The sequence below is a fragment of the Papaver somniferum genome, chromosome 11, assembly GCF_003573695.1.
Source record: "Papaver somniferum cultivar HN1 chromosome 11, ASM357369v1, whole genome shotgun sequence".
NCBI classification, from domain to species: domain Eukaryota; kingdom Viridiplantae; phylum Streptophyta; class Magnoliopsida; order Ranunculales; family Papaveraceae; genus Papaver; species Papaver somniferum.
The window spans coordinates 74,300,301-74,325,761 of NC_039368.1; the positions used below are offsets into that span (position 1 = coordinate 74,300,301).

General features: G+C 35.9%; 1 protein-coding gene, 1 long non-coding RNA gene and 1 other non-coding gene across 3 annotated transcripts; 1 reads left to right on the forward strand and 2 right to left on the reverse strand.

Annotated features, from left to right (window-relative positions):
• The first annotated feature begins 14,061 nt into the window (after positions 1–14,061).
• Positions 14,062–14,822, forward strand: LOC113322492 (inhibitor of trypsin and hageman factor-like). Its single transcript, XM_026570579.1, has 2 exons — positions 14,062–14,278; positions 14,401–14,822. Exons 1-2 carry the CDS (start codon positions 14,233–14,235, stop codon positions 14,592–14,594), a joined length of 240 nt encoding a protein of 79 aa, XP_026426364.1. The 5' UTR covers positions 14,062–14,232; the 3' UTR covers positions 14,595–14,822.
• A 1,553-nt stretch (positions 14,823–16,375) lies between these two features.
• LOC113322494 lies at positions 16,376–19,189 on the reverse strand. Its single transcript, XR_003347153.1, has 2 exons — positions 19,046–19,189; positions 16,376–17,271 (listed from the first exon to the last, which is right to left on the reverse strand). It is a non-coding gene; the product is annotated as an uncharacterized LOC113322494 (long non-coding RNA).
• Positions 16,696–16,768, reverse strand: TRNAE-UUC. The gene has a single exon. It is a non-coding gene; the product is annotated as a tRNA-Glu (tRNA).
• Positions 19,190–25,461: the final 6,272 nt, after the last annotated feature.

The following is a 25,461-nucleotide window of genomic DNA, read 5'->3' on the forward strand; positions in this document are numbered from 1 at the left end:
AACCCTGAAAGTGCATATGAACGACTCGGCGTAGATCTGAAATACGTTTTGAGCCGAACTTAGTGACATAGAGACTTATATTTAGAATCGGCTTATTCGATGGTGTTAGTTTTGTACCGAATATATTTTGTGAATTTCAGAAATTTTGCATGTGCGTAGGATCGGCTTGTACGGTAGTATTAGTTTTGTGCCGAATAAATGTTGTTTGAATTTCAGAATTTTTGCATGTGCTTAGGATCGGCTTGTATGGTAGTATTAGTTTTGTGCCGAATAAATGTTGTTTGAATTTCAGAATTTTTCCATGTGCTTAGGATCGGCTTGTATGGTTGTATTAGTTTTGTGCCGAATAAATGTTGTTTGAATTTCAGAATTTTTGCATGTGCTTAGGATCGGCTTGTATGGTTGTATTAGTTTTGCGCCGAATAAATGTTTCAATTCATAAGTCTAGATTCGGCTTATTCGATAGTATTAGGGCTGGCCGAATATCATTGTTAAAATTTCATAAATTTTACAACTGTATAGGATCGGCTTATTTATATGATATCATGTTGCGCCGAATACATGTTTGAGTTCATAATCATAGATTCGGCTTATTCGACGGTATCGGTTGTGAGCCGAATATTTAGGATCGGCTTATAATTGTTTTATGGTATGAGCCGATCCACTCTCTGTGTAAGCTAATAAAAATTTCGCGACATGATTCATACTTGCGCCGAATTAGTCTTATAACTTTCATACTTGTGTCAGGACCAATGCCGCGGGTAGGGAGATGTTGAAAAAAATGAAGGACAAAATTGATTGCAAAACACCAATGACCGTGGAAGAACAAAACTACCTCTACAAAAAGTGGGATGCAATCATCAACAAAGGAGAAGGACCCGAGGAACCCGCACAAAAGCCTACCACTAAGAAGAGGGGTCGTGGTTAAATGCCCTTTTATGTTTCCAACTTCCTTTTAATGTTTTTCTTAAGTTTTAAGTACACTTTTATGGTGTTGCAAACACCTTTGCTTTTAGGTGCTCAACTTTGTTTTTAATGGTGCTGGGATTGGGTTATGGACACCTTCAATCTCATGTTTTAATGAATAGCTTAACAATTATGCGCCGAATGTATAGAGTTCGGCTTATCCTCTAATGTTAGTTACCCGCCGAATCATTTGTTCTAACCCCCAAACATAACTCTCTTTCTTCTCGTTTTTCATGAAACAAAAAGCCACGGTGAACGGTGCCTTTGTCGAAGTATGCCCCACAATGTTCATCAACGGCATCTCATATTTATTAGTCTTGTACGTGCAATCCAATATAATAACTTGTGGGAAGCATAGAGCCAATTGGGAGCATTCCGGGTGGGCAAGGAAAAGGTGTGTGACTTGACCGAAGTCATCCAATTTCTTTTGGCAAGCGTAGTTATTCTTCACCCCTAACCACATTACTTGTTGCATCACCATCCTACCTTGCAAATTGAGTATTCTAATCTTTTGTCTTGCATTGTAGATAGTTTGCATAGTCGACTTGTTATTGTTGTTGTCATCCTTCAATTTGCTAAGAATCCTAGAAGGTGGCAAACGTGCTCGTGTCATTTTATCCACTTCTAGCATCTCGTCGGGTTTGAGTCGCGCTACTTTCGCATGTCCATGAAGGTCTTTGGGACGTGGGTGGTTATGACGATAATCCATATCTTTATTCATTATCCAATATTGATCTTCTTTGTTCATGGACTTATTCTTGAGGTTGAAAACGATCTTGAAAGGGAAATTTCTTTTCTTCGTCTTCGTCCTATTCTTTCTCCCGGTCTTCCCAACGTATACAGTACCCTTTTTAACCTTGCTAGCGCCGGTTCCACTACGCTCACAAATCATTTCAAACCGATCCCATCGGATTTGTTGTCCTTTAACTAGTACACAATTTATCTTCATCGCGTGTTCCTCAAGCCAATACAGAACTTCTGGTTTAGTTTTCCATATCTACGTTCATTCCAAAACAAGTAATTAGTAAGAAAAACTTTGGAATATTCCGACAACATTAAGGTAAACAAAAGGTTCTTACATACCAAATAATTTTGGAAGTGATCCTTGGTATCCTCGTGAATTATGTCTACAGGATCAGGTTGATTTTCCATGGGTCCAAGCACGATCTACAAAGAATATCACAAGGTTAAACACTAGAAAGGGAATATAATAACAAGGTTCGGCGCATTCGATAATCACATTATGTGCAGAACTATAAACATTTACAGGTTTCGGCTTATACGATATCCTCAATATGTGCCGAACCACGAACAATATTTTAACCCAAAAATTAACAAATTCATGTTCGGCTCAGACGATAATCATATTATGTGTCGAACGTTGAACATAAGAGGTTTCGGCTTATACGATATCCTCAATATGTGCCGAACCACGAACAATATTTTAACCCAAAAATTTACAAATTCATGTTCGACTCAGACTATAATCATATTATGTGCCGAACCTTAAACATAACAGGTTTCGGCTGATACGATATTCTCCATATGTGCCGAACCAATAACAATATTTCAATCCAGAAATTAAAAAATTATGTTCGGCACATACGATTTTGGATATGTAAGCCGAATTAGTAATGATTCTATTCCGGGCTATTCAGGATGTTGTTTGGCTTACTATGAAACTTTCATATAAGCCGAACTAGTGTCTAGCAAAAGGGTTGGAATTGGAAATTATAGGTTCGGCGCATGCAGTAAACAGATTCAGTAATCCGAACCGTTCATCAATTAGTAGATTCGGCTCATAGATGTGAGCCGAACCTCAACCTGTTTCGCCGAACCATGATTCAAAAAACCTAACTTTTGATAATTGAGAGCTCTAAAAGTGAGATTAAGTATAGGATATAAGTGTACCTGTGTATTAGAAGCATTGGGTTCCTCATCAATGTCTTCATCATCAGGATTTGGATCATAAAAGTCATCATCTTGAGTTTGTGTTTGAGTTTGAGCTTGAGTTTGAGTGGGTGTAAAATCATTCTCATAATCTAAGAAATCAGCCATTTGGGAATCATTGGTGTAGTTGATGTGTATTTTCCTAGGTTTTTTAGATGATATATGACCCTCCTCATCCTCCATTGAATCAAGAATTAGAATTTTCTCACTTTCTCCTTCTCTTTCTCTCCTTCTTAACCAAACCAAAACTTTGATTTTTTTTCCTCAAATTTTTCATCTAAACAACTCTTATAATTCGGAAAATTATTTTAATCACTAGACAAAATATTTAATCACTAATCAATATTATTAACACTAATACGTAAAGGGTAGATTTTCCATTAAAAAAATTTTGGGTCAAGGGGTTATCTGATTTTGCTATTTCACAACCTTTTTTTGTCTTCATTCAGTATGCCTTGGAAGATTTTGGTATGCCCAATATTATAATTCTTTTGGTTCCCATTGTCCATGGAGAACTAGAACACTCTTGGTCGCGCACAGCCCAAACCCATGTCGGAACAGGTACAGAACCGAACAGGAAACCCGGCTGAAACAGGGACAGAACAGTACAAGAAGTGGAGCCGGAACGGGACCGGACAAGAACTGAAACCGGAACGGGACCGGACATGATAATAACTGAGCTGGAACAGGACAGTGACCGAGCTGGAACAGGACAGGACAAGGGATTTTCCTTCTCCTCTTTTCCCAGAGGATTCCAAGCGATGGGTTTTCTTCCCCAGATTTACATCTAGATCCGCAAATCCAAAATTACAAACGATTAAACTAATCAAAGTAATCCATGATTTGACGTTGCAGAATAAGGAGAGAAGAGTCAAGGTCCAGATGTTGACAAAAACGTAGAAAATTAAAAAGTCTCCCATCAGAAATCTCCAAAAAAAAATATCCATGATCTACGTATGCAGTACTAAAAACGATCGTAATCAAAGTAACTAATCCTTTATTAGTACCTACGTACGAAAATGAAAATCAACATAATAATCAAAATAATTTCTAATTTCTGATTTAATCAATTTTTACCCCAAATTTAATAATATTCAAAATTGCAATCCCAAAACAAGGCAGATTCTAAAAATAAAATCAAAAATAGGGAAAAGGCGAAAGAAAAAAAAAATATGGGACAAAATAGATCCAACTTATCTGATTTGATTCCAGTTATTTCAACGTTAGCTTGATGTTAATTGCATAACAACGTTTATCTAAATCATCCATTGCCGCAGGGTAGAACTCGTGGCTGATAACATGTTGTAGTGGATGAGAAAGATAAAGAGACACAAAGAGAAGGAGATTCTATTCATTAGAGAATATAGGTGTTACATGGATACAATCTTTTATATACAATGGGAATAAAGTCATGGATACTATATTGGGCCGCACATCCACGGATGAAAGCCTACAACATAATAATAATAATCGCCATAAGAAAACTTCTTAAGTGCATGCTAATATAACTATTTTGAATATTTAAACATAAATTTAGTTTTTTTATTAGGTGGACCGAGCGAAGCAACGGAGGACTCTATATATGGTGATTTTGTGTCAATGTGAAGCGTGACATTTTTTTTCCAATTAAACACAAAAGATTGGATTTGGTTCAACGATGAAAAGACGACACTACCCCTCTAAATCAATTTTTTTTTCTTTAGACATTTTCGTAAATAAACCCAAGAGGAAGGGCAGTAAGGTATTAGACATTTTCGTAAATAAACCAAAGAAGAAGGGCAGTAAAGTATTAAAGTATTAGACATTTTCGTAAATAAACCAAAGAAGAAGGGCAACTGGATATAAGAGCCAAATTTTATTAAAATTTCCTATTTCTTTAGGGGTATAATTGACAACCGAACTTTAATATAACATATCTAAAAATTCGTGCCTTTACAAATTTTATCTCGTTGGAAAGGTTTTAAAAAAATCTACGCAATGAGTATAAACAACAATATCAAATTTAGAGTTTCTACGAAAAATTGGAAGGTATTTATCATTTTAGGCACAATTTTGAAATTAAATGTAAATCCACTATGCAAACTACCACAAAGATACACAATACTTTATGTAACTATATTTTGGTTTTGTGCATCAACGAATTTTCTTTTGCAACTAATAAAACGATGTATTCTCTCTGTTTCAAGAAAAGTGATACTTTCACTTTAGGCACAAATTTTCTTTTACAGTCCAATTGCAGCAGTGTTTCCTTTTTTCTTCGGTTGACCCTCCCCACCGTGACAACAATCACTAGTTTATTTTGTTTTTTCTTGAGAGAAAAAGAGGAAATTGTATTTATTTTTTTTAAGAATAGATAGATACTAGATTTGTGCCCGTGCTACGCACCTGGCATATTTTTTCTTTTAACATGGTGTGTCCGAGATTTCGTCCCGCCCCATGGGGATGCATTTTTGATTTGGTGTGCGCGGGGCTTCATCCCGCCCCGTGGCAATGTATTTTTGATTTGGTGTGACAGGGCAAATACATTAAATATGTGGAGAATATGTGTAGATTTTATTTATTTTTCTTTTAAATTTAGTGTGCGCGGGGCTTCGCCTGCCCCGTGGCAATGCATTTTTGATTTGGTGTGTGCAGGGCTTCCCCCCGCCCCGTGGGATGCATTTTTTATTTTGTGAGCGCGGGGCTTACCCCTCCCCGTGGAAATGTATTTTTGATTTGGTGTGACAGGCAAATACATTAAATAGGTGGAGAATACGCGTAGATTTTATTTATTTTTTCTTTTGAACTTGGTGTGTGCAGGGCTTCTCTCCAACTCGTGACAATGCATTTTTTATTTGGTGTATACGGGGCTTCGCCCCACCCCGTGGCGATGCATATTTGATTTGGAGTGCGCGGGTCCTCGCCCTCCCCGCAGCGATACATTTTTGATTTAATATGCAGATTTTATTCATTTATTTCTTATATTTTTGCATAAAATATGTAGATTTTTCCTCTCCTTTATATATTAATTGGGAAAAAGAGTCCTAATATAATAGTTAATCGATTTCCAAATTACATTTGGACTTCCATGAAATTCCAAACATGGGAAGTTAGGTTTTCCTTTTAAATTGATATTTTTAAAACCAATCATATGTTGCCAAGTGTCCTCACCTAAATATTGTCACGCCATGAATTCCAAATTCAATTTGGTTTCCTTTTTTTATTTGGTTTCTTATATTTTTAAACCAATCATAGGCTGCCAAGTGTCCTCACAAAAACGCTCGTTACGCAAAACTTAAAAAAGTCATATTTCAACCAATAAGAAACGTGGATTTCCTCACCATTCAACGTGGGGACTTTATTTATCTAGGCCTTTCAATCTTTAGATATGCTTCAAGAAAAAAAAAACACAAAATTGGTCAAAAAGACCAAAAACAGAAAATTCATGGGTGAAATAGACTCTTAGCTTTAGATACTGTTTATATAGCCAAAAATTAGAAAAATATTGTTCATTTAGCCAAAATGGATATTTGACCCAGAATATTTTTTATTTATTAACCTGAAGAGACAATTATGTCCCTATCTTCTACAAATGTTTACTGGGTTGGAGAAGAACATAGAAATCTATAAAGAAACAGAGTACAACAACAACAAAAAAAACAGAATTAATTTGCTATGTTTTGCTCTGTTTACGAGTTAATTGCAAGCAAAACAGAGTTCTAAAACAGAGCAAAAAACAGAGCACTAAAACAGAGTAAAAAACAGAGCAAACCAGAGCTTGTACAACAAAATACAGAGTATGTAAAACAGAGCTTGTACAACATTCAACCACTGTAACTGAAAAATCCTTCCAGCTTCCCTGTAAGCAGTTACAAGACCACGTGCAATTCACTACCTTCTCTGCCAGGCCAAGTGCTATCAACAACTTCAATCAAAATGGCTAAGCCTTTAACACCTTTAAGAACTGATGAAGGTATTGATCTCCCAGGTTTCAATCGAGCAGCCTGTCCATTTAAGAGTGATTTAGTAAACTTAAATTGCCAGGTAAGTTTTGCATACAGGAAAAAAAAGACTCGTACAGATATCCTTTACAGAGTATGAAGATTTTGTATATGTCTTCTAATGGCCCATAAATCAGACGTTGAGTACTATACTCAAACATACATTTCTTTTATCCATTATGTTATACATACATAAACAAATCAACCCCAAATGCACAAATACAGAAGAAAATACAGCTGCATCAACTGTACTGTGTACCACAACTTGAACACAAAGGAAACAACACTAATCACCAGTAAGTGACGGACACATCATGCTTTAATCCATATAATCCTGTTAAGGATCGAGCAAGAGAGAGAAGAGCATAAACGCGCGGAAGCAATAAAAGACTACATTGATAATAATCTTGGTGTGTCAACTTTCATGGCTCAACAGCCTATTTATATTGTTCACAAACTTGACGACCACTCAAGGTACTTTCCTAACTAAGATCAAACTCTAAACATAGACACTTTCCTAATATAACTCTCACAACTTAATGTGCATATCTCCTAAATATAGACTCTCATATATTATTTCCTAATACCCTCCCTCAAGATGGAGCATGTAGATCACGAATGCCCATCTTGGACAAAAGAAATTTAACTTCAGTTTTCTTCTTCTTTTTTTTTTTCAACACTTTTGTGAAAAAAAAATCTTCAGATCGTAGTTTAAGGACGTTTCGGTCCCCTTCGTAGTTTAAGGACATTTCGGTCCCATCTTCTTAGTTTAAGGATATCTTTCGGTCCTCTTCGTAGTTTAAGGACGTTTCGGTCCCCTTCGTAAGTTTAAGGACATTACGGTCCCATCTTCGTAGTTTAAGGACGTTTCGGTCCCATCTTCGTAGTTTAAGGACGTTTCGGTCCCATCTTCGTAGTTTAAGGACGTTTCGGTCCCATCTTCGTAGTTTAAGGACGTTTCGGTCCCCTTCGTAGTTTAAGGACGTTTCGGTCCCCTTTATAGTTTTAGGACATTACGGTCCTCTTCGTAGTTTAAGGACATTACGGTCCCATTTTCGGAAGTTTAAGGACATTACGGTCCCATCTTCGGAAGAATACTTCTTGTACTCTTGGTTTCTTAGTTTCTTCGATAGAATACTTTTTGTACTCTCTCGACAACTCATAGGATTTCAGCCTATTATTGTTGTTCTTTTCTCATCACCTCTTGGTGATTGTTTTCTTCTCTTTTTTTTTTTTTTTTCCTTTCTTCACAACATGAATGTTGTTTCTTCTTCTCTTGTTCCAGTCACGCTATTGTTGCGAAAACCGTCACACTTCTTTGTTTTTCAAGATTCTCTCACAATCTTTCTCTTGTTATGCTTCTGCCACAAACAATAACTATCACAAAGTCTGCCACACTTTGTAAGTTTTCCAAGTTTCTTTCATAAACTCTTCAAACACAGTTCAATCTTCCAAGTTTAAGCTCAAACAACCACTCACCCAAAGCTTTTTTTTTTTACCTTCTAAAATTATCCAATGCTCTGCCACGGCAACCCTTGTTCTTAATCATCATCAATTCTGATTTCTGCAACGTCTCTGACAGAAACTGTCACACTTTCTTTCTGCTACAAACCTTTTCTCTAACACTTCTGCAACTGTTCTCCTGTAACATTTTTTTTTTTTTTTTTTTTTTGCGACCACAGACTCCTAATGCGTCTTCCCCGTTCTTTTGTTTAGTTTCCGAGTTCTTCTCAAATACCAAAAACCCATTATCACATATAATGGCAATGAGTATCTCACGGCATGATTAGGAGGCATCAACACACTGTCCTCAACGACACCAAGACAATGGCAGCATGTCACCATTCTAACCTCCATCATGGATCAACAAAAAACTCCTCGTCTACTTCAAACTGAAATCTGGTTCACCATGAATTTGCTGAACTTCTTCTCTGTATTCCTCTCTCAAAACAGATTAGAACCCTATCAAGAGCTTTGTTGAAACGAAACTCCATTATTCTTCAACACCGATCACCAGCACGTATCATACCCTGCTCATCCTCCATCATCTGCCAATCATAGCGTCAACACAAAGCAACTCTCAGCAAGCCCTAAACATCACGTACTGTGATTTTTTTTTTTTAAAGCTTACCAGCGACCACCATTCGTTGTCCTGTCTCTGTACATCAAACAATACTCAACTTATTTCTGCAGTACCATCAATATTCACAGCGTCTTCTTCTCCTTAATCATCCACGAAACCAATTCTTCCAAATCACACTAGAACTCGTGTTTTCAAACAACGACAAATTAAGTTGTCCTCGATCACCACGAATTCTCACCCTTTAAAAATATTTGCCGTTAACCTTTGGAAGCAACGTAATCCTCTTCTGGTAGTCATAACCATCACCTCAAACGATGTCCTAACTCATCTCAGTTCTCTTCTTATATCAACAACAATCACCACCTTCCATTAAAAGAATTCAATGGCGTCAAGCTATTTTTAGTTCCTCATTCACCATGTCGAGACTGAGATGCATCTCCTCTTCATAAAAAATTGGTAAAGACCAACGTTATATGGCAGTAGTAGTAGTAGCTTCCTTCCTTCTTTATTCGATAATTATCTCGGCCATAAAATCTCTTCGTTGCAACTTCATCAAACACCAAACAGGAGCAGCAGTGATCACGTCTCCATTACCAGCGTCCGTCAGAAGCAATCTTTTTTTTTTTTTTTTTTTTTTTTTTTATAACTAGAAACCCTAAAAACACCAATGCGGCAACATGGAGCTTGACAAGCCTTCAAACACTTTTTTAAACCATCATAACTTTGCACAACTTCTTCTCCTTTAATGAAAACAATTCTCTAACTTCTTTTCCTCTCCTCTCTCCCTTTCACCTTGCTCTGATACCATGTTAAGGATCGAGCAAGAGAGAGAAGAGCATAAACGCGCGGAAGCAATAAAAGACTACATTGATAATAATCTTGGTGTGTCAACTTTCATGGCTCAACAGCCTATTTATATTGTTCACAAACTTGACGACCACTCAAGGTACTTTCCTAACTAAGATCAAACTCTAAACATAGACACTTTCCTAATATAACTCTCACAACTTAATGTGCATATCTCCTAAATATAGACTCTCATATATTATTTCCTAATAAATCCACTAACTCTTACTTATAGCCAATTACAATAAAAGGATCCACAAACTTGGATGCATCCATATAACAAAAGAAATATGATGAACAAACAAACTAAACAAATATTTTTATTTCTTACCCTGGTTGCTCAATTGAAAGGAATTTTGGTTTCTCACTTCACTTGAAACATGAAACTCCACAAACAGACCTTGGCCTTTTTCCGATACATATGATCAAAAAAATAGCAACAGGAACTACTCTTTGTTAAACAGGCACCAAAAGAACCGAGTGCTAGCTGACAAGCGTGGACATGATTTCTATAGAAATGAAATACATTGTAGTTGAATTTATACTCACAGTGTAATATTCTCCTTGTACTAGAGGGTTCACAGCATTTGAACTCTTCAATATTACAAGTTTTTTGTCCTCCTCTTTATCTGCCAGTAGGAAAAAGAGAATGAAATACATACACCTTTGGTAATGTAAATTGTCTGCACCTGCAATGAGTTATAACGATACCGATCATCTTTCGCATTATCATACCATGTATTAACCATATTCCACCAAACATAAAACTGGATGAAACCAGTTTCATCTAAGTTTAAAAATGAGTGAAACTAAACTCAACCCAATCTAACACACAATGAAACCAGTTTCATCCTATATTAGACATAGGTGAAGCTAAATTCAACCCAATTTAGTATAGGATGAAAACCAATTGCATCCTTGTTTACAATTAGTGATACCTAATTCAAAAGTCATAGATTCATCCTACCTATAGATGAAACTAATTTCATCCTATCTCAAAATTGGTGAAAGCAAATTCAACCCAATTTAGTAAAGGATGAAACCCAAAACAACTTCAGCTCAACCCAAAACAGGATGAAACCAGTTTCATCCAAGCCTAATTCAATTAATCTCAAACTAGTTTAAGCAATTCAATCCAAACCATAAAAATGGATGAAAAATAATCCAATCAAATTCAAAACAGGATGATACCCGTTTCATCCATGTTTAAGCAATGAGGAAAAATAAAAAGTCTATAATGCATTCATCTCATAGTTTTTGGGTTTAATATAGGATGATACCGGTTTCGTCTATAACAAGATGATACAAGTTTCATACTTGTTTAGACATGGATGAAAATCATTTCAACCAAATTCAAATTAATGATAACAGTTGCATCCAATTATTTCTGACTTGAAGCTTGTATGTAGAACAAAATCACTTCATAAACTGTTTATGCAAAATAGCTAGGTACATGCATATCTTTGAATCTACATCAAAAAATTCAGTTTTGTAATCAATCTAAACATCCAAAAAACCTTCTAATTTAGCCTTAATCTTTCACACAATCTCATAGATTGACAAAACAAACTATCAATTCATAATGAATAAATGAAGAACTTGTAATCACTTACCTCGTCAAAGAAGAAAACGAATCAACAAAATTTATCATCACCAGATTCAACATGGAACCATCTTCTTCATCTTCATCGTTCGATTGCAATTTCTTCACTTCTCTAAAACAAACCCATCCATCAATCCCATCTCAAATTCATCTTCTTTGATTCTTACAGCCAAGAACTGAATATCACCACCACTAAATCAAACCAAATACCACCAGAAAACTGATACTAAAAAAAAATAGGGATTTCACTTCATGTTTCGTACCACAGAAAAATCCACCGACAATGATGAAATAAAAGGGGATTCAAAACGTCTTCACGGTTGATTCCTGTTTTACTCTTCTTTACTGATGATGAAAAAAAATGGGTTTCCATCTTTTTTCTACTGTTACAAGACGAAATATAAAAAGTTACAGTTTAAAATTCAAGGAAAAAGATGGCTCACAGTTGAGATTATAGAAATAAAATACTTATGGATCGAAAAAATTGGTTACAGATCGAAGTAAATGATGCAAAGATTGACATCGAATCATGGATGGAAAACAAGAAAGCTGAGGGTGCAGAAGTGATGGAAAACGAGAGCTTTCTTTTGGTTTTTTTAGATCTGGTTTATGTTTGAGGAGATGGAGAAGACGAGAAGAAGATATCCCTTCCAAAAGGGTATTAACGTAAACTCCTCTCCATTGGCTATTTGACCCAGACCGAATCCTAACTGTCTATTTGACCCAGAAAACATCTAATTTTGACTATATAGCCCATTTCCTAAAAAAAAATATACATAGATATGGATAGGTGATGTGAACTGGGACTTTGGGGACTCGTCCAATTCATACACAACTGTGATGTGATTTAATTAAGATAATACAGTACAAAAATGATTTGTGTGACCAGACTTTTTTTTCGAGAATTCTCCGACAACACACAAAATGACGTACCAAAAACCCGCCCCTATTATTCCTCAGTGGTCCCCAAGGACTGTGTGTATCAGAATTTTTTCCATTATTTATAACGGCAGATATCACTATTAGCGGAGGTGATACCAATTCAGTGATCCAACGGTTAGGATCGCTTAATATATTTTTTTTATCCTATATAGATTGATATCATCCTAAGTAATATTGGTATCCCCTTTATAAATCGTGATTTTTTCGGGAGAAAAACCTCTTGATTAGCATTCACCGATACATTATCTATCTACGGCTTCATGCATCTTTGGAGACTAGACCGAGCTGCAAATGTTATTCAACTCTAGCTTCGTGTCGTACTATTCGACTACCACGTGTCCTTAAATCATATTTCCTATGTTTCTGGAAAAATATTACTTTTACTTTTTTTATTTGGCTTATTTTTAGGCCAAATTGGAAAAAATGAAAGTAACATTTTTCTAGAAACGGGGAGTATTTGTTTCCAAGTAAAACGAAAAGTCAAGGATGAGTACCAATTTTCTTCTTTCACTCCCGTAGAGTCAAAAATCAAATATTGCGGGCGGCTACGTATGTACATTTGAATTGCTAAGACTAAAAGCATATCCAAGAACCCCGATCTACTCCTAGCCTATTTATACACTAGCAAATCACCAAACCAAATCAAGAAAGAAATTAACAGTAGATCAAAATGGCATCAGAATGCGGCCCAGGTATGTTTTCTATTCTTTCTATTTACAAATACTTCTGTTTAGCAAGTAATGAACAAAATTATGCGCCCCGTGAATTAACATAGGATGATGATATTGAAGCCTAACCAAATTGGTGTTTGCACAGGTAAAAGTTCATGGCCTGAGTTAGTTGGATACAGTGGGGAGACTGCAGCAAGAATAATTGAAAGACAGAATCATAACGTGAACGCCATTGTGTTGCTAGATGGAACCCCAACTACCAAGGACTTCAGATGTGACAGGGTTTGGGTCTGGATCGATGAAGCCAGGAAGGTTATCCGAACACCTAAAATTACCTAGAATATGGGTAGTACTATATGCTCGATAAATTCACGTATGAAGATCTGTAATAGGAAGTTGTCACTTGTATCGTCCATTACTATCAAAATTATTAAATAAAGGATGATTTATCACGTTTGTAGCTGTTAGTATTTATTATGAACATGCAATTGGGAGATACATAAATAAATTGGGAGATATTTCACTGTTGGCATGATTTTTCAATCCCGGCAATCCATGGATTATGTCGATTTTATTGAAAAGCCATGCCAACAACTACAATAAAATATCCTCAATTAGTTTATATATCCCTGATTAATTGTTCTTTATTATTAGAAAGTCGAGGCCAGTGGGGAAATGGATTTTCTGATAAGGAACACCACTTGGGCATAGCTCTTTCAGCTTTAGGCTCATTTGTGGTCCGTCCAAATCAATTTTCTAGTTTCTAAGAAATCAATTTTAAAAGAAATTCATTTTTGATCATGCATCCCTAAATTACTTTTGTTTCAAATGTAAAGAAGAAAAATCACTAATGGATTGAAATTCTCTCGAAACCGACTCTTGTAAAGTTTTGTTAGTTTTACTGTAGTCCTATAAATTTCGTGTGGGATTTACCATTTCTGAAAAAAGAAAAATTCATTGACTAAACACTCTGGAAAGAAAAGCAAGCATACCTATTTTTCTTTTATGTAATAGTCAATAATCAAATGGTGCACGTTTGAACAATTAACAATAACCAATCAAATAATGTTGAAGGTTTGAATGGTCATGTGAATATCAGAGAATCCGATCGACTCCTGAAGCCTATTTATACCTTGATGGGATAAACTAACAAATCACCAACCCAAGGAAGAAACTAACACCAAAATAATTATGAAAATGTACGAGAATCCGATCAAAATGATTTCAGAATGCCCAGGTCAGTTCTTTCCGTTTGCATTTTATACTCTTCTGTTTAATAAGTAAAGCATACAAATTATATGCTAACTCATGAATTAACGCATGATGATGATATTAAAAGCTTGCTAAATTGTACTGCAGGTAAAAGTTCATGGCCTGAGTTAGTTGGGTTTAATGGGGGAACTGCAGCAAGAATAATTGAAAGACAGAATCCTAACGTGAATGCCATTGTGTTGCTAGAAGGAACCCCAACAACATTGGACTTCAGATGTGATAGGGTTTGGGTTTTTGTCAATGAAGCTGGAAAGGTTGTCCAAACACCTACTATCGGGTAGTAATACTGCTCGATGAAGTCATGCATGCATATACATGGCAGTGTGCACTGTTCTAATGAAGTATTTACTTGTATCGTCCACTACTACTAAAATTTTAAATAAAGGATGATGTATTATGTTTGTGATTGTCTTATTTTAGTTTTGAAAGCAGACTAGATTTTGTGCCCGTGCGACACACCGGGCGGACCCGAAAATCTTTTTTTCTAATCATATTTTTGGTTTGGTTGACGTGGTTTCGCCTTGCCTCGTTGTGCATCTTTATTTGGTGTCGCGCCCCTCCCGTCGCTTAGGATTTTTGATTTGGTGTGGCTCGGCTTCGCCTCACCCATTCCCAATGCATGCTTGGTTCGGCTTCGCTTCGTTCCGTCCCAATGCATGCTTGGCTTGGCTTCGCCTCTCCCCGTCCCGATGCATGCTTTGGATTTATGATTTGGTGAGGTTTTGGCTTCGCCTCGCCTCGTCCCCCGAGCATTTTTGATTTGTTGTGGCTCGGCTTCGCCTCGTCCCGTCCCATGCATGCTTAGGATTTCTGATTTGGTATGGCTCGGGTTTCCCTCGCCTGGTCCCCATGAATTTTTTATTTTGTGTAGCTCGGCTTCGCCTCGCCCGTCCCGATGCATGCTTAGAATTTTTTGTTCTTTGCATTATAACGCGTAAAATTTCTGCTTATGCCTTCTGGTTTTGTAATTTTTTCTTGTCTTAATTTTTCCCCATCGTAAACTTCTGTTCATGCCTTGTGGTTTTCTAATCTTGTCTTATCACATCTTTGCACCATTTGACAAACCATGATTTCTCACTCCATTCAATCCCATAGTAAGTCCATGTCCCATAACTTCAGCCGAACTCGATCATATAGGATTAATATATCGACCAACAAAGCCATGAGCAGGCAATCTAATTCTTGGTGAATACAAACATGAATTGTTCGAGCAAATCCTAAAACTGCTCATTCATTAGATAATAACAGTAAACAGACACGAAAAATCTAATTAATCTTATTTCTCTGAAAATTTCATCCCGAGTCTAACATGATCCTATTAATTATTATCTCTGACATGACCACTAAGAGTCCTCTCAGATCTCGAGTCTCATTCCAAATATCTTTAGAATGCCTACATAGGTATCTCTAACATGATCGTATGAATTATTTCCTTTGACAGGACCACTAAGAGTCCTCTCAGATCCTGAAGCTCATTCCAGCTATCTTTCCAACAGGACACACATGAATCAATCGCCAAACAACCACACTGCAAGTTCCCAAATCTACTGCAAAGCTAAAAAATTTAAAACACATCGAGGAAAATATATACCAAAGATCATAATGACAATAGGTTTGTTTGCATCTCATTGCAAGACCAAATACCATATTATTTGCTTCTCTAGTTCTGCAAGAAGATATCCTTTCTCTTTTAGTACACAGGTACACCAGCAGTTATACCCAACAATTCTTGATTGACCATGGGAACTCCCATGAAAAATCTCCAGGCTACATTGTAAGGATTGAAATAAAAAATCGATGTCCACAATCTATGTTGATTAATATAAATATATGTAGCAGGTGACCTATAATGGGGAGAGAATTACAGACATTAGAAGAAAAATAGTTCATATGTATAGTTCAAGACGACAATCTTGAGCACAAAAAGGATATCTCACATCTCCATCTTGAATAACATGTGATAATTTCTCTCTTGGCAGTAAAGGAAGCTTCCAAAGTCTCTTGAATATACACTGCATTCTTTTCCCAACTGAGTTATTTGTATTCTTTTCAACGGACAACAAAACCTATTTTTATCTATTATTTCATACTTGTTCGAAATGAATCGTTTTCTTATAAAGCTCAATGGTATCTACTGTCTATGCCACAATTAAGTTTTCTGATGGGCCAAACATTTTAGTTTTTTAATGGGCCAAAGAGGTTCTTTACACCCTTTGTTCTATTTTTCATCAACTGATCACCACACTGTGTCTAATTAAGTGCTACAACAACCTGCTACTTTATGTCAAGAATTCATTTACCTCAAAGAACCTAATTATAATTCTAAAACGTTCTGCTATTCTTTTTTTTTAATTCTACTTGGTTCAAAATTGCCCCAACATTTCCCGTCTGTGGGAATCGAACCCACGCCCTCGTGGCGGAAAGCCACGCACTCTACCAACTGAGCTAAGACAGCAAATGATGGAATGGTGCTGACACTAAACAACTCATGTTCCTTTAGTATAACCAAAACTGACGAACCACTACTGTAATTAGAAAAAATGGTGCTAACACTACACTCGCGAATCATAATATGGATAATTTCACATACCTCCAAAAATTGATCATAGAAATTCCAAATCTATCAAAGTTAGGTAGGAATGCGAATCTATATCACGTACTCGTTTTTGTTCCCTTCACTTTATGGTTGTAGATGGTTCGTTTGAAAAAACCATTAGCCTAATACATTTCAAACCGTCCTTCCATTCCCCAATATTCAGTAATACAGACTTTCAGATCTTGTACCAAACTATATAAATATAAAAATAAGACGAACCGAAGCACCTTTTTGTCAATCAAAATGTATGCATAGGAACTGGAAATTGTTTGATATCTGCAGACGGTGCTTACCAAGTCCAGAGAAAATTTTCTCAGGTTTTATACGTGTGGCTGACAGAATGGATGTCCTTTGATGAGCATCTGCAATCAAACAAAACATTAACAACATGTCAAAGGCCGATGCGTGACTTAAGCATGGTTATATATTTAGTGTATCAACCACCAAACACTCCACGTCGAAATGATAGGCACATGAAAAACAACATATAAACATGAAGTGTGTACAGTGCCTACTGGCCCAAATCAATTAGTTAAGAAAAAACCTGAAAGCGGAACCTTTTTCGAATTAAACTATGTTATTGAAAACCAAATAATGAAAAAATATAATTTAGTAATTAGTATTAAAATATTAACTCCAACGGTATACAAATTATTGGAAAGAACTATGACATCATTGACATAAGAATACCTTGTTACTCTTAAAACTGCTAAGCATATTAAATACATGTGAGTTATCAAACCAAAACTTCCAATCACCATAGAAATATAAAAACTTACTTAACCTGGCTTCCTAGCTAGTCAAACAAATTGAGATCCTCTATAAGTTTCTCGAATCTAGTTATTAAATAGACTCTTAAAATTCTCACAACGGGATCATTCTTCTCATCTAGGATGATTTTGTTGTTAACATGTGTAAGCTGCGTAAAATTCCACTTGTCCTAAGGGAAAGATGACCTGCAAAGCATCAACAACACATAAAGGCATAATATGGTATACATAAGTGGATTTCACAATGAAGATATCAAAGTTATTAATTGATTTGTGGTTATAATAATCTCCTTGACCATGTAGATGCCAGCATGAATTCTAGCTTTCACAGGGTATGAGTATTTCGCTTGGGTAGGTGTGGTAGGAAGAACAAAATGATCAAGTATTCCGGGAGATTTCAGGTTAACAACAATATGGAATTAACAGCTGCATCAAAACTAATTCTTCCTAAGCTCAAAGTACGGAAATGTAGATTCAAATCCTATATTAACATACTACTAATGCATCAAAGCCATAAATGTATAATTACATAAGAACAACTAAAATTATGGCCCGAAAGTTGTATATCCATAAAATGAATAGCTTTATTACATTAGCATGTCATACACAATAACTCCATCTGCCATCTCGTTAAACTAACTTCATATGTTTTACTAATTGGGTGACCATTGGCACACCTCTGATCCCTTAATTAGTTAGTTGTATTCCCTGGAAACAAAAACTGGGCATGAAGTTAAGAATTCAATTCCAATTTCATTATTATCATAATTGGTACCTGTATTACATTTGTTTAGATTGAAGCATAGGGTAATTTAAATCATCAGGACTTGAAAATCCTAGTGACAGGCACTCACCAGCATTGATTAAATTGAGAGGAGGAAAAGTGCAGTGGTGAGTTTAGGTGGTTAATCAAATCAAAACGACTATACACAAAATTAAATCAAATTAGGGGAAATCAATAGTAAACTCTAGTTGATAATCTAAATCAATAGTATTTTTGGTTTATATGATAAGGAAATCATGTGACCCAATCCAATAAAATTTTGATAAATTATAGAAACGAACACATTGGGAGCCATGAGACTACCTTAACCAATAAAACCCCTAAAAAACGAAATTCATTCCAACAAAATTGGGAATGACATGATTCAGACGTAATACCTATTTGAGTCAGTAAATTGATAACTTCTCCACCAATTAGGTAATGAAAACAATACGTAACAAACTAACTTACAAAATCAAACAAACACATACTTAAGAATTGAAAGAACTCATAAAAAGAAGAAAAAAGAATTAAACCCTAACTTACAAAATAAAAAACAGTCTTTTCAGTAAAAATTAGAACACATGTGATGAAAAATCGTACCTGATGAAAGCTAAACTATTACGTAAATGACCTTACTTCTTCGTTCCTGTTAATCAATAAAACAATGAGAAATCAAAGGAGAACAGAAAAGGAAAGAGGCGAGAGATGAAGCCGGCAGAGAAGAATGGTTTTCTGGGTGGGAGGGGAAAGTTTTACTGGGATAATAAATTGGTGCACGCAAAGCTCAATTAGAATTTTAGCTAGGTTTAGCTTAAGACGTATGTATTGTCTACTTCCGACGACGTCTCTAACGTTCCGTTAAATATTTGGTGTAAACGGTAACTAATTATTTGGCTGTAAATCGAAATATAAGTGGAGTCAACCCACCTTTAAGCTGACGGTGTTACTAACGGCCGGTTAAAAACGTGATGTAAACAGAGTGTAACCAAAATTTTAATGTCCTAACCAATAGAATCCCGCCAAGTGTCCTCACCATAGCTTGTACATTAGAAAAGGCCTTTTTAGGTCAATAAGAAGCAAGGGTTTCATCACCATTTAATGTGAGAGCTTTATTTGTCAAGGCCTTTAAGGAGGAAGATTTGAATAACCAAAACGGGTGATCAGGGTCGTACCAAGCTTTTTAGGGACCCTAGGCGAAAACTGAAAATAGGGGGCCTAAATCTTTTTTTTTTCGATTGTTTAAAGTAAAAAAAGCTGATAACATACATATGTTTAGAAAAAAAAACATAAATATGTAATAAAAATTTTAATTGGAAATAACTAGGCAAAAATTGGTCTTCTTGATCTTTTGTATACTAGACAGTCAGATACTAAGTGAGGCTAAAAAATAGTGAAGACTAGTAACATTACATTCATCTCTTCATTAACAAAACAAATCTGAATTTTTCTTACATTCTCTGATTCACAGAGGAGAGAGAAAAGATATAACTAAAACTGAAATTCAAATTAAAGTTACAGACAGATAACAGCGAGGACAAACATTTAAAGAGAAAACACATGAGTGTCTCACACAGACTAAGATTGATATGAAGCACCCAGTGCCAATTACTCTGTACTGTCATCATCTGTAATAACAGCCTTTGCACCTTCTTGTTTAGAGTCAGCTGAAGCTCCCCCACCCCCCTGTGTAAGGTGATTGGAGATGAAACCTTCAACTTGGATCTTAAGAATTTGAACCTAGGACCATGGAATCCCTTTGTAAAAATGTCAGCAGTTTGATCCAAAATAGCCACATAGTAAACCTGCAAAGTTTTGATCCTGACAAGTTCTCTTACATAATGAAGGTCAACCCTTAAGCTCTTCATTCTGGTATTCATGACTGGATTAGATGCAAGAGAGACGGAACTGACATTATCACAGCCAAGTCTTGGAGGTGCAGTAAGTGAGAAATGCAGGTCTTTCAATAATTGACAAATCCAAACTGATTTTGCAGCAGCAATTGCTAAGGCCCTATATTCTGATCTAGTAGAAGATCTAGAAATAGTAGCTTGTTTCTTGGCTGACCAAGAGACTGGATTTGAACCAAAATAAATGCAAAAACCTCCAATCGATCTGCTATCAGTGACAACTCTTGTCCAGTTAGCATCTCAATAACCATGAAGTGTCATTGGACCTTTTGTGAAGCAAATACCAAGATCAATAGCAGCCTTAAGATATCTGACAATTCTATGAGCAGCAGCTAGATGAATAGAAGTTGGAGTAGACATAAACTGACAAACTTGTTGTACTGCAAAAGAAATTTCAGGTCTGCTCTAAGTTAAGTAATGAAGAGCACCAACAAGGGATCTGTATATAGAAGGATTTGGTAACAAGGGACCCTCAGAAGTAAGTTGAAAATTTTCAGCAGCAGGAGAAGTGCAAGGCTTACAAACAACCATGTTTGTCTTTTTGAGAAGATCCAGAATATACTTGGATTGATATAGAAAAATACCAACTGAACTTCTTTGCACCTCAAGACTAAGAAAATAATGAAGAGCACCAAGATCTTTAACAGGAAAGTGAATATTCAATTCAGAGATAAAGGAAAAGATATAAGCACTACCATTCCCAGTAACTAAGATATCATCAACATAGACAAGTGCTATATATAATAAGTCTTTTACCTACTTTATGAACAAATATGTATCAGTAAATGAAGACACAAAACCCATGGAAAGAAGAACATTGGATAATTTGGCATACCAAGCTTTAGGAGCTTGTTTCAGTCCGTAAATAGATTTTTGTAGCTTGCATACATAATGAGGATGCTCTTCATATTGAAATCCAGGTGGTTATTCCATGTAGACTGGTTCTTCTAAGTCACCATGAAGGAATGCATTTGAAATATCAAGCTGAAAGATAGACCAGTTGTAGTTGACATAAAGAGATAAAATTAGTTTGTTGGTAGTAGGTTTAGCCACAGGGCTAAATGTCTTTGCAAAGTCAATACCAAATTGCAGATGATAGCTTTTTGCAACTAGCCTTGCTTTATGTTTGTCAATAGTCCCATCTGCCTTGTATTTGATTCTAAATACCCATTTACACACACCAAATTTTGGCCTGGAACAGGTGGTACTATAGACCATGTACCGGCTTCCATAAGAGCTCCATGTTCATTTGACAAAGCAGTTCTCAATTGAGGAATTTTATTAGCTTGAGAAAAACAAGTTGGAATTGGCTGAGAAGAATCAGCAAGTAAAGCAGCATGCAACTTGTGAGAAGTATCTAGCAATGTTTTAGGCTTACAAATTCCATGTTTACCCCTGGTGATCATATTACGAGCATTGTAAATAGAGGCAGTAGGAGAAGTTGAGGTAGGAGAAGGAGCAGTGTCTTCAGGGAAGAATGGCAAGTCATAACCAAAAGGTCTTGAAGATGGAGCAATTGAAATGGATGCAAGGGGAGAAACAGTGGTTGTAGTGGGAGATGGAGATGGAAAGAAAAATATGGAAAAGATTGCTTATTAAACAAGACATGTCTTGAAATATAAATTCTGCCTGTAGTTGGGTCTAAACATCTGTATCCCTTTTGGTTAAGATTATAATCTAAAAAGATGCAATGCTTGCTCCTTGGTTGCAACTTAGTGGTAGTATAGGGTTTAAGGCAAGAAAAACAAGAGCATCCAAATACTCTAAGAAAGTTGTAGTCTGGAGATTTATAAATAAAAACTCGAAAGGATACACAAACTTGAGTGATTTAGTGGGAAGTCTGTTAATAGAATAATTGTCAGTATGAATGGCTTCAGCCCAATATCTAGATGGCAAAAAAGACTGAATAGCAGAATTCTAGCAACATTTAAAAGATGTTTATGCTTAGTTTCAGCTACACCATTTTTCTCAGGTATGTGTGGGCAAGTGAACTCATGAAAAATACCTTTTGTAGCTAAAAATGATTGAAAAAGAGAGTGTAAAAATTCACCCCCACCATCTGTTCTAAGAACTTTGATCTTACAAGAAAGAAGATTTTATATTTGAGTAACAAATATAATGAATTGAAATCAAATTTATTAGCCATAGTGAAAATCCAACAATATTTTGGATAGTCATCAATTACAATTGGCATAGTAATAACAACCACTAACTGAAGCAGTATGGCAAGGACCCCAAAAATCAATGTGTAGCAACTCCAGAGGTTGACTAGCATTGTTACAGGACATTTGAAAAGGTAGTTTCTGAATTCTACCTAACTTACAATCATTGCAAAAGACAGGTTGCTTAGCAACTTTATTGATTGGAAAAACTTGCAAACATGTTGGAGAGTCTGGAAAGATGGATGGCCTAATATTTTGTGAAGAGTATCACTTGTAGTTATGATGTTATAGAACGCTGCAGGTGATGATGCAGATGAGGAGTGTTTGTCGGTGTTGGTGAAATGAATTGGATATAAGTTATTCTCATGAGTCCCTTGGAAAAGAATCCTCCCTGAGGTCAGATCCTTCACATAAAGCCAAGATTGTCAGTAGTGAATTTGTGAACAGATAACAAATTATGAGAGGAATTAGGCACTACAAGAATGTTATCTAGATGAAATTTATGATCACCAATAGATTTAACAGAATTTCCAGATGATGTAATGGTCATACCTTGTCCACTAGTTGTAGCAATAACTTCAGAACCATCATATGGAGAAGAATGTGCCAAAGAAGTACCATCAGAAGTTATGTGATTGTTTGCTCCAGAATCAGCATACCATGAAGAGTCATCATCATGAATGGAGGCATCATCAAGCATAACATGAATGTTCTTTGGTGGTGCACGTCCTTCATTTGATGAGTACATTCAAGAGCACTATGACTAGGTTGAATGCATATCTGACAAGGTCGATCATCTGAGAAAGATGAAGGAGCTGCAGGTGGAGAATAAGTGTTGGATCTATGAAAGAAATTGGGAAAACCTTGTCCACCTCTACCACCACGATAATTATGGCCTCTCCCACCACGATAATAACCAGATGAATAAGATGGTGAAGATCGCATTGCTGCAAAAGCTTTGGCTTCATTCTCAATCTTATCAGAGGCAATACGCTGATTTACTACCAATTCCTCACTAATAAGCAAATTATGCAACTCAGTACTGCTAACAGGTGGACTACGAATGCGAATCGAAGTTGCAAACGAAGCATAATCGTTAGATAAAGCAGATAGGATGATAACAACCATTGATATATCGGAAATTGGAGAACGGCGACAGTTAATTCATCTTCAATCTTTTTGAGATCAACAAGTAAAGTAGAGACTGAATTGGTACCTTGTTTAATTGTTTGAAGACGAGTTCGAAGCTGAATCACATGAGTGGTAGATACTTTGGAGAAGTGGCGTTCAATGTTGTTCCATAACTCATGAGAAGTAGAAGCTCTGACGACATAGCCAATGACTGAGTCAGATATAGTTGATTGTATCCAAAGAAGAATAGTAGAATCTTCTTGTTCCCGTTCAGTGAATTGAGGACTGATAATATTGCGATTTTCATTAACTCTAGATATCAATTTTACAAGACAAGGAAATGATACATCAAGATATTTCTGAACTTGAAATTTCGAAACAAAGGTGTGATCAAAGCTTTCCATTCAAGATAATTATCATCCTTGAGTTTGAGTGGAATGATATTAGAGATTGCATTTAAAGGTAGAGAAGCAATTCTTGTAGGTTCCATTAAAGTAAGAATCAAAGTAGAAACAGATCGTGAAAGTAAAAAAGAGATTGATGAAAAACATAACAGAGATGAAAATCAAAGTAAAAAAGGAAAGCAATAAACTGAAGAGCAACTCAGATTGAAGAAGAGATGATTTAAAAGAAATCTGTAAAACCGAAAGCTGTAAAATCAAAGAACGGAACAGATGATGAAGAACAGCAGGAAGCAGGATCGAAAAATAAAAGAGAAGATCTCTTCACCCGAATGATACCATAGTAACATTACATTCATCTCTTCATTAACAAAAACAAATCTGAGTTTTTCTTACATTCTCTGATTCACAGAGGAGAGAGAAAATATAAAACTAAAACTCAAATCCAAATTAAAGTTACAGACAGATAACTGCCAGGACATATATTTAAAGAGAAAACACACGAGTGTCTCACACAAACTAAAATTGTTATGAAACACCCAGTGCCAAGTACTCTGTAGTGTCATCATCTGTAATAACAGCCTTTGCACCTTTTTGTGTAGAGTCAGCTGAAGCTATAGTAGGTCTGCCATTAAAGACTTGGCTGATATTAGTTTCTTTTTTGACCCTCTACGATGGGCGAATACACAACTATAGTATATAATAAAAATAAAAATTGGAGGCCATATAATCCGGGGGCCCTAGATAATTGCCTATGTTTCCTAACTACTTGGTACGGACCTGGGTAATCTTATGGTTCCACGACAAAGTGATGATAACCCCTTTGTCTCTAAAATCATTTTGATAAGTAAAATGAGTAATACCAGGAAACTGCTTCTTTGTATATATACTCGAACTGATTTTTTTTAGGGTTGATCCTATCTTTCCTTTTTTCGTTAATAAAATACCGAGTGTCCAGTAATTTACCCTCAATAAAATTATAGGAAAATATAATATGAGATGTGCAATATTTTCCGTGAAAGGAAACATTATAACTTCTCCTCATTTTATGGATAGTCTTACGTAATTGTGAAGGGGAAAAGTTTTGAATTTGAATTTCATGAAGAAGATGAAGTTTACTATGATTACTATGATTGATCTGACGAGAAAGAAATTGTTTCTGGGATATTAACTATCTCTGATCTAAGTGCAAATCTAGATTAATTCTACTAATATGGACCATCACACACTTGATAATTAGCACCACTGCTTGTAACAACTTAATTTCCGACACCATTATTTTTGATTCAAGTACATTCCACATGTTGATTTAAAAGCCACCACTGGATCCACAAAGAAGTCAGCAGACCTGCAGATTAGTTCCCTTTAGAACAATGTATGTAAAAATGAAAAGAAAACGAATATAAAGATTAATG

What these genes read in the sequence shown, in the direction of transcription:
- LOC113322492 (XM_026570579.1), top strand. Translation starts at nt 14,233, where the DNA reads ATGAAAATGTACGAGAATCCGATCAAAATGATTTCAGAATGCCCAG. An exon ending in AATGATTTCAGAATGCCCAG is followed by an intron (nt 14,279 to 14,400) that starts GTCAGTTCTTTC and finishes ATTGTACTGCAG; the next exon opens with GTAAAAGTTCATGGCCTGAG.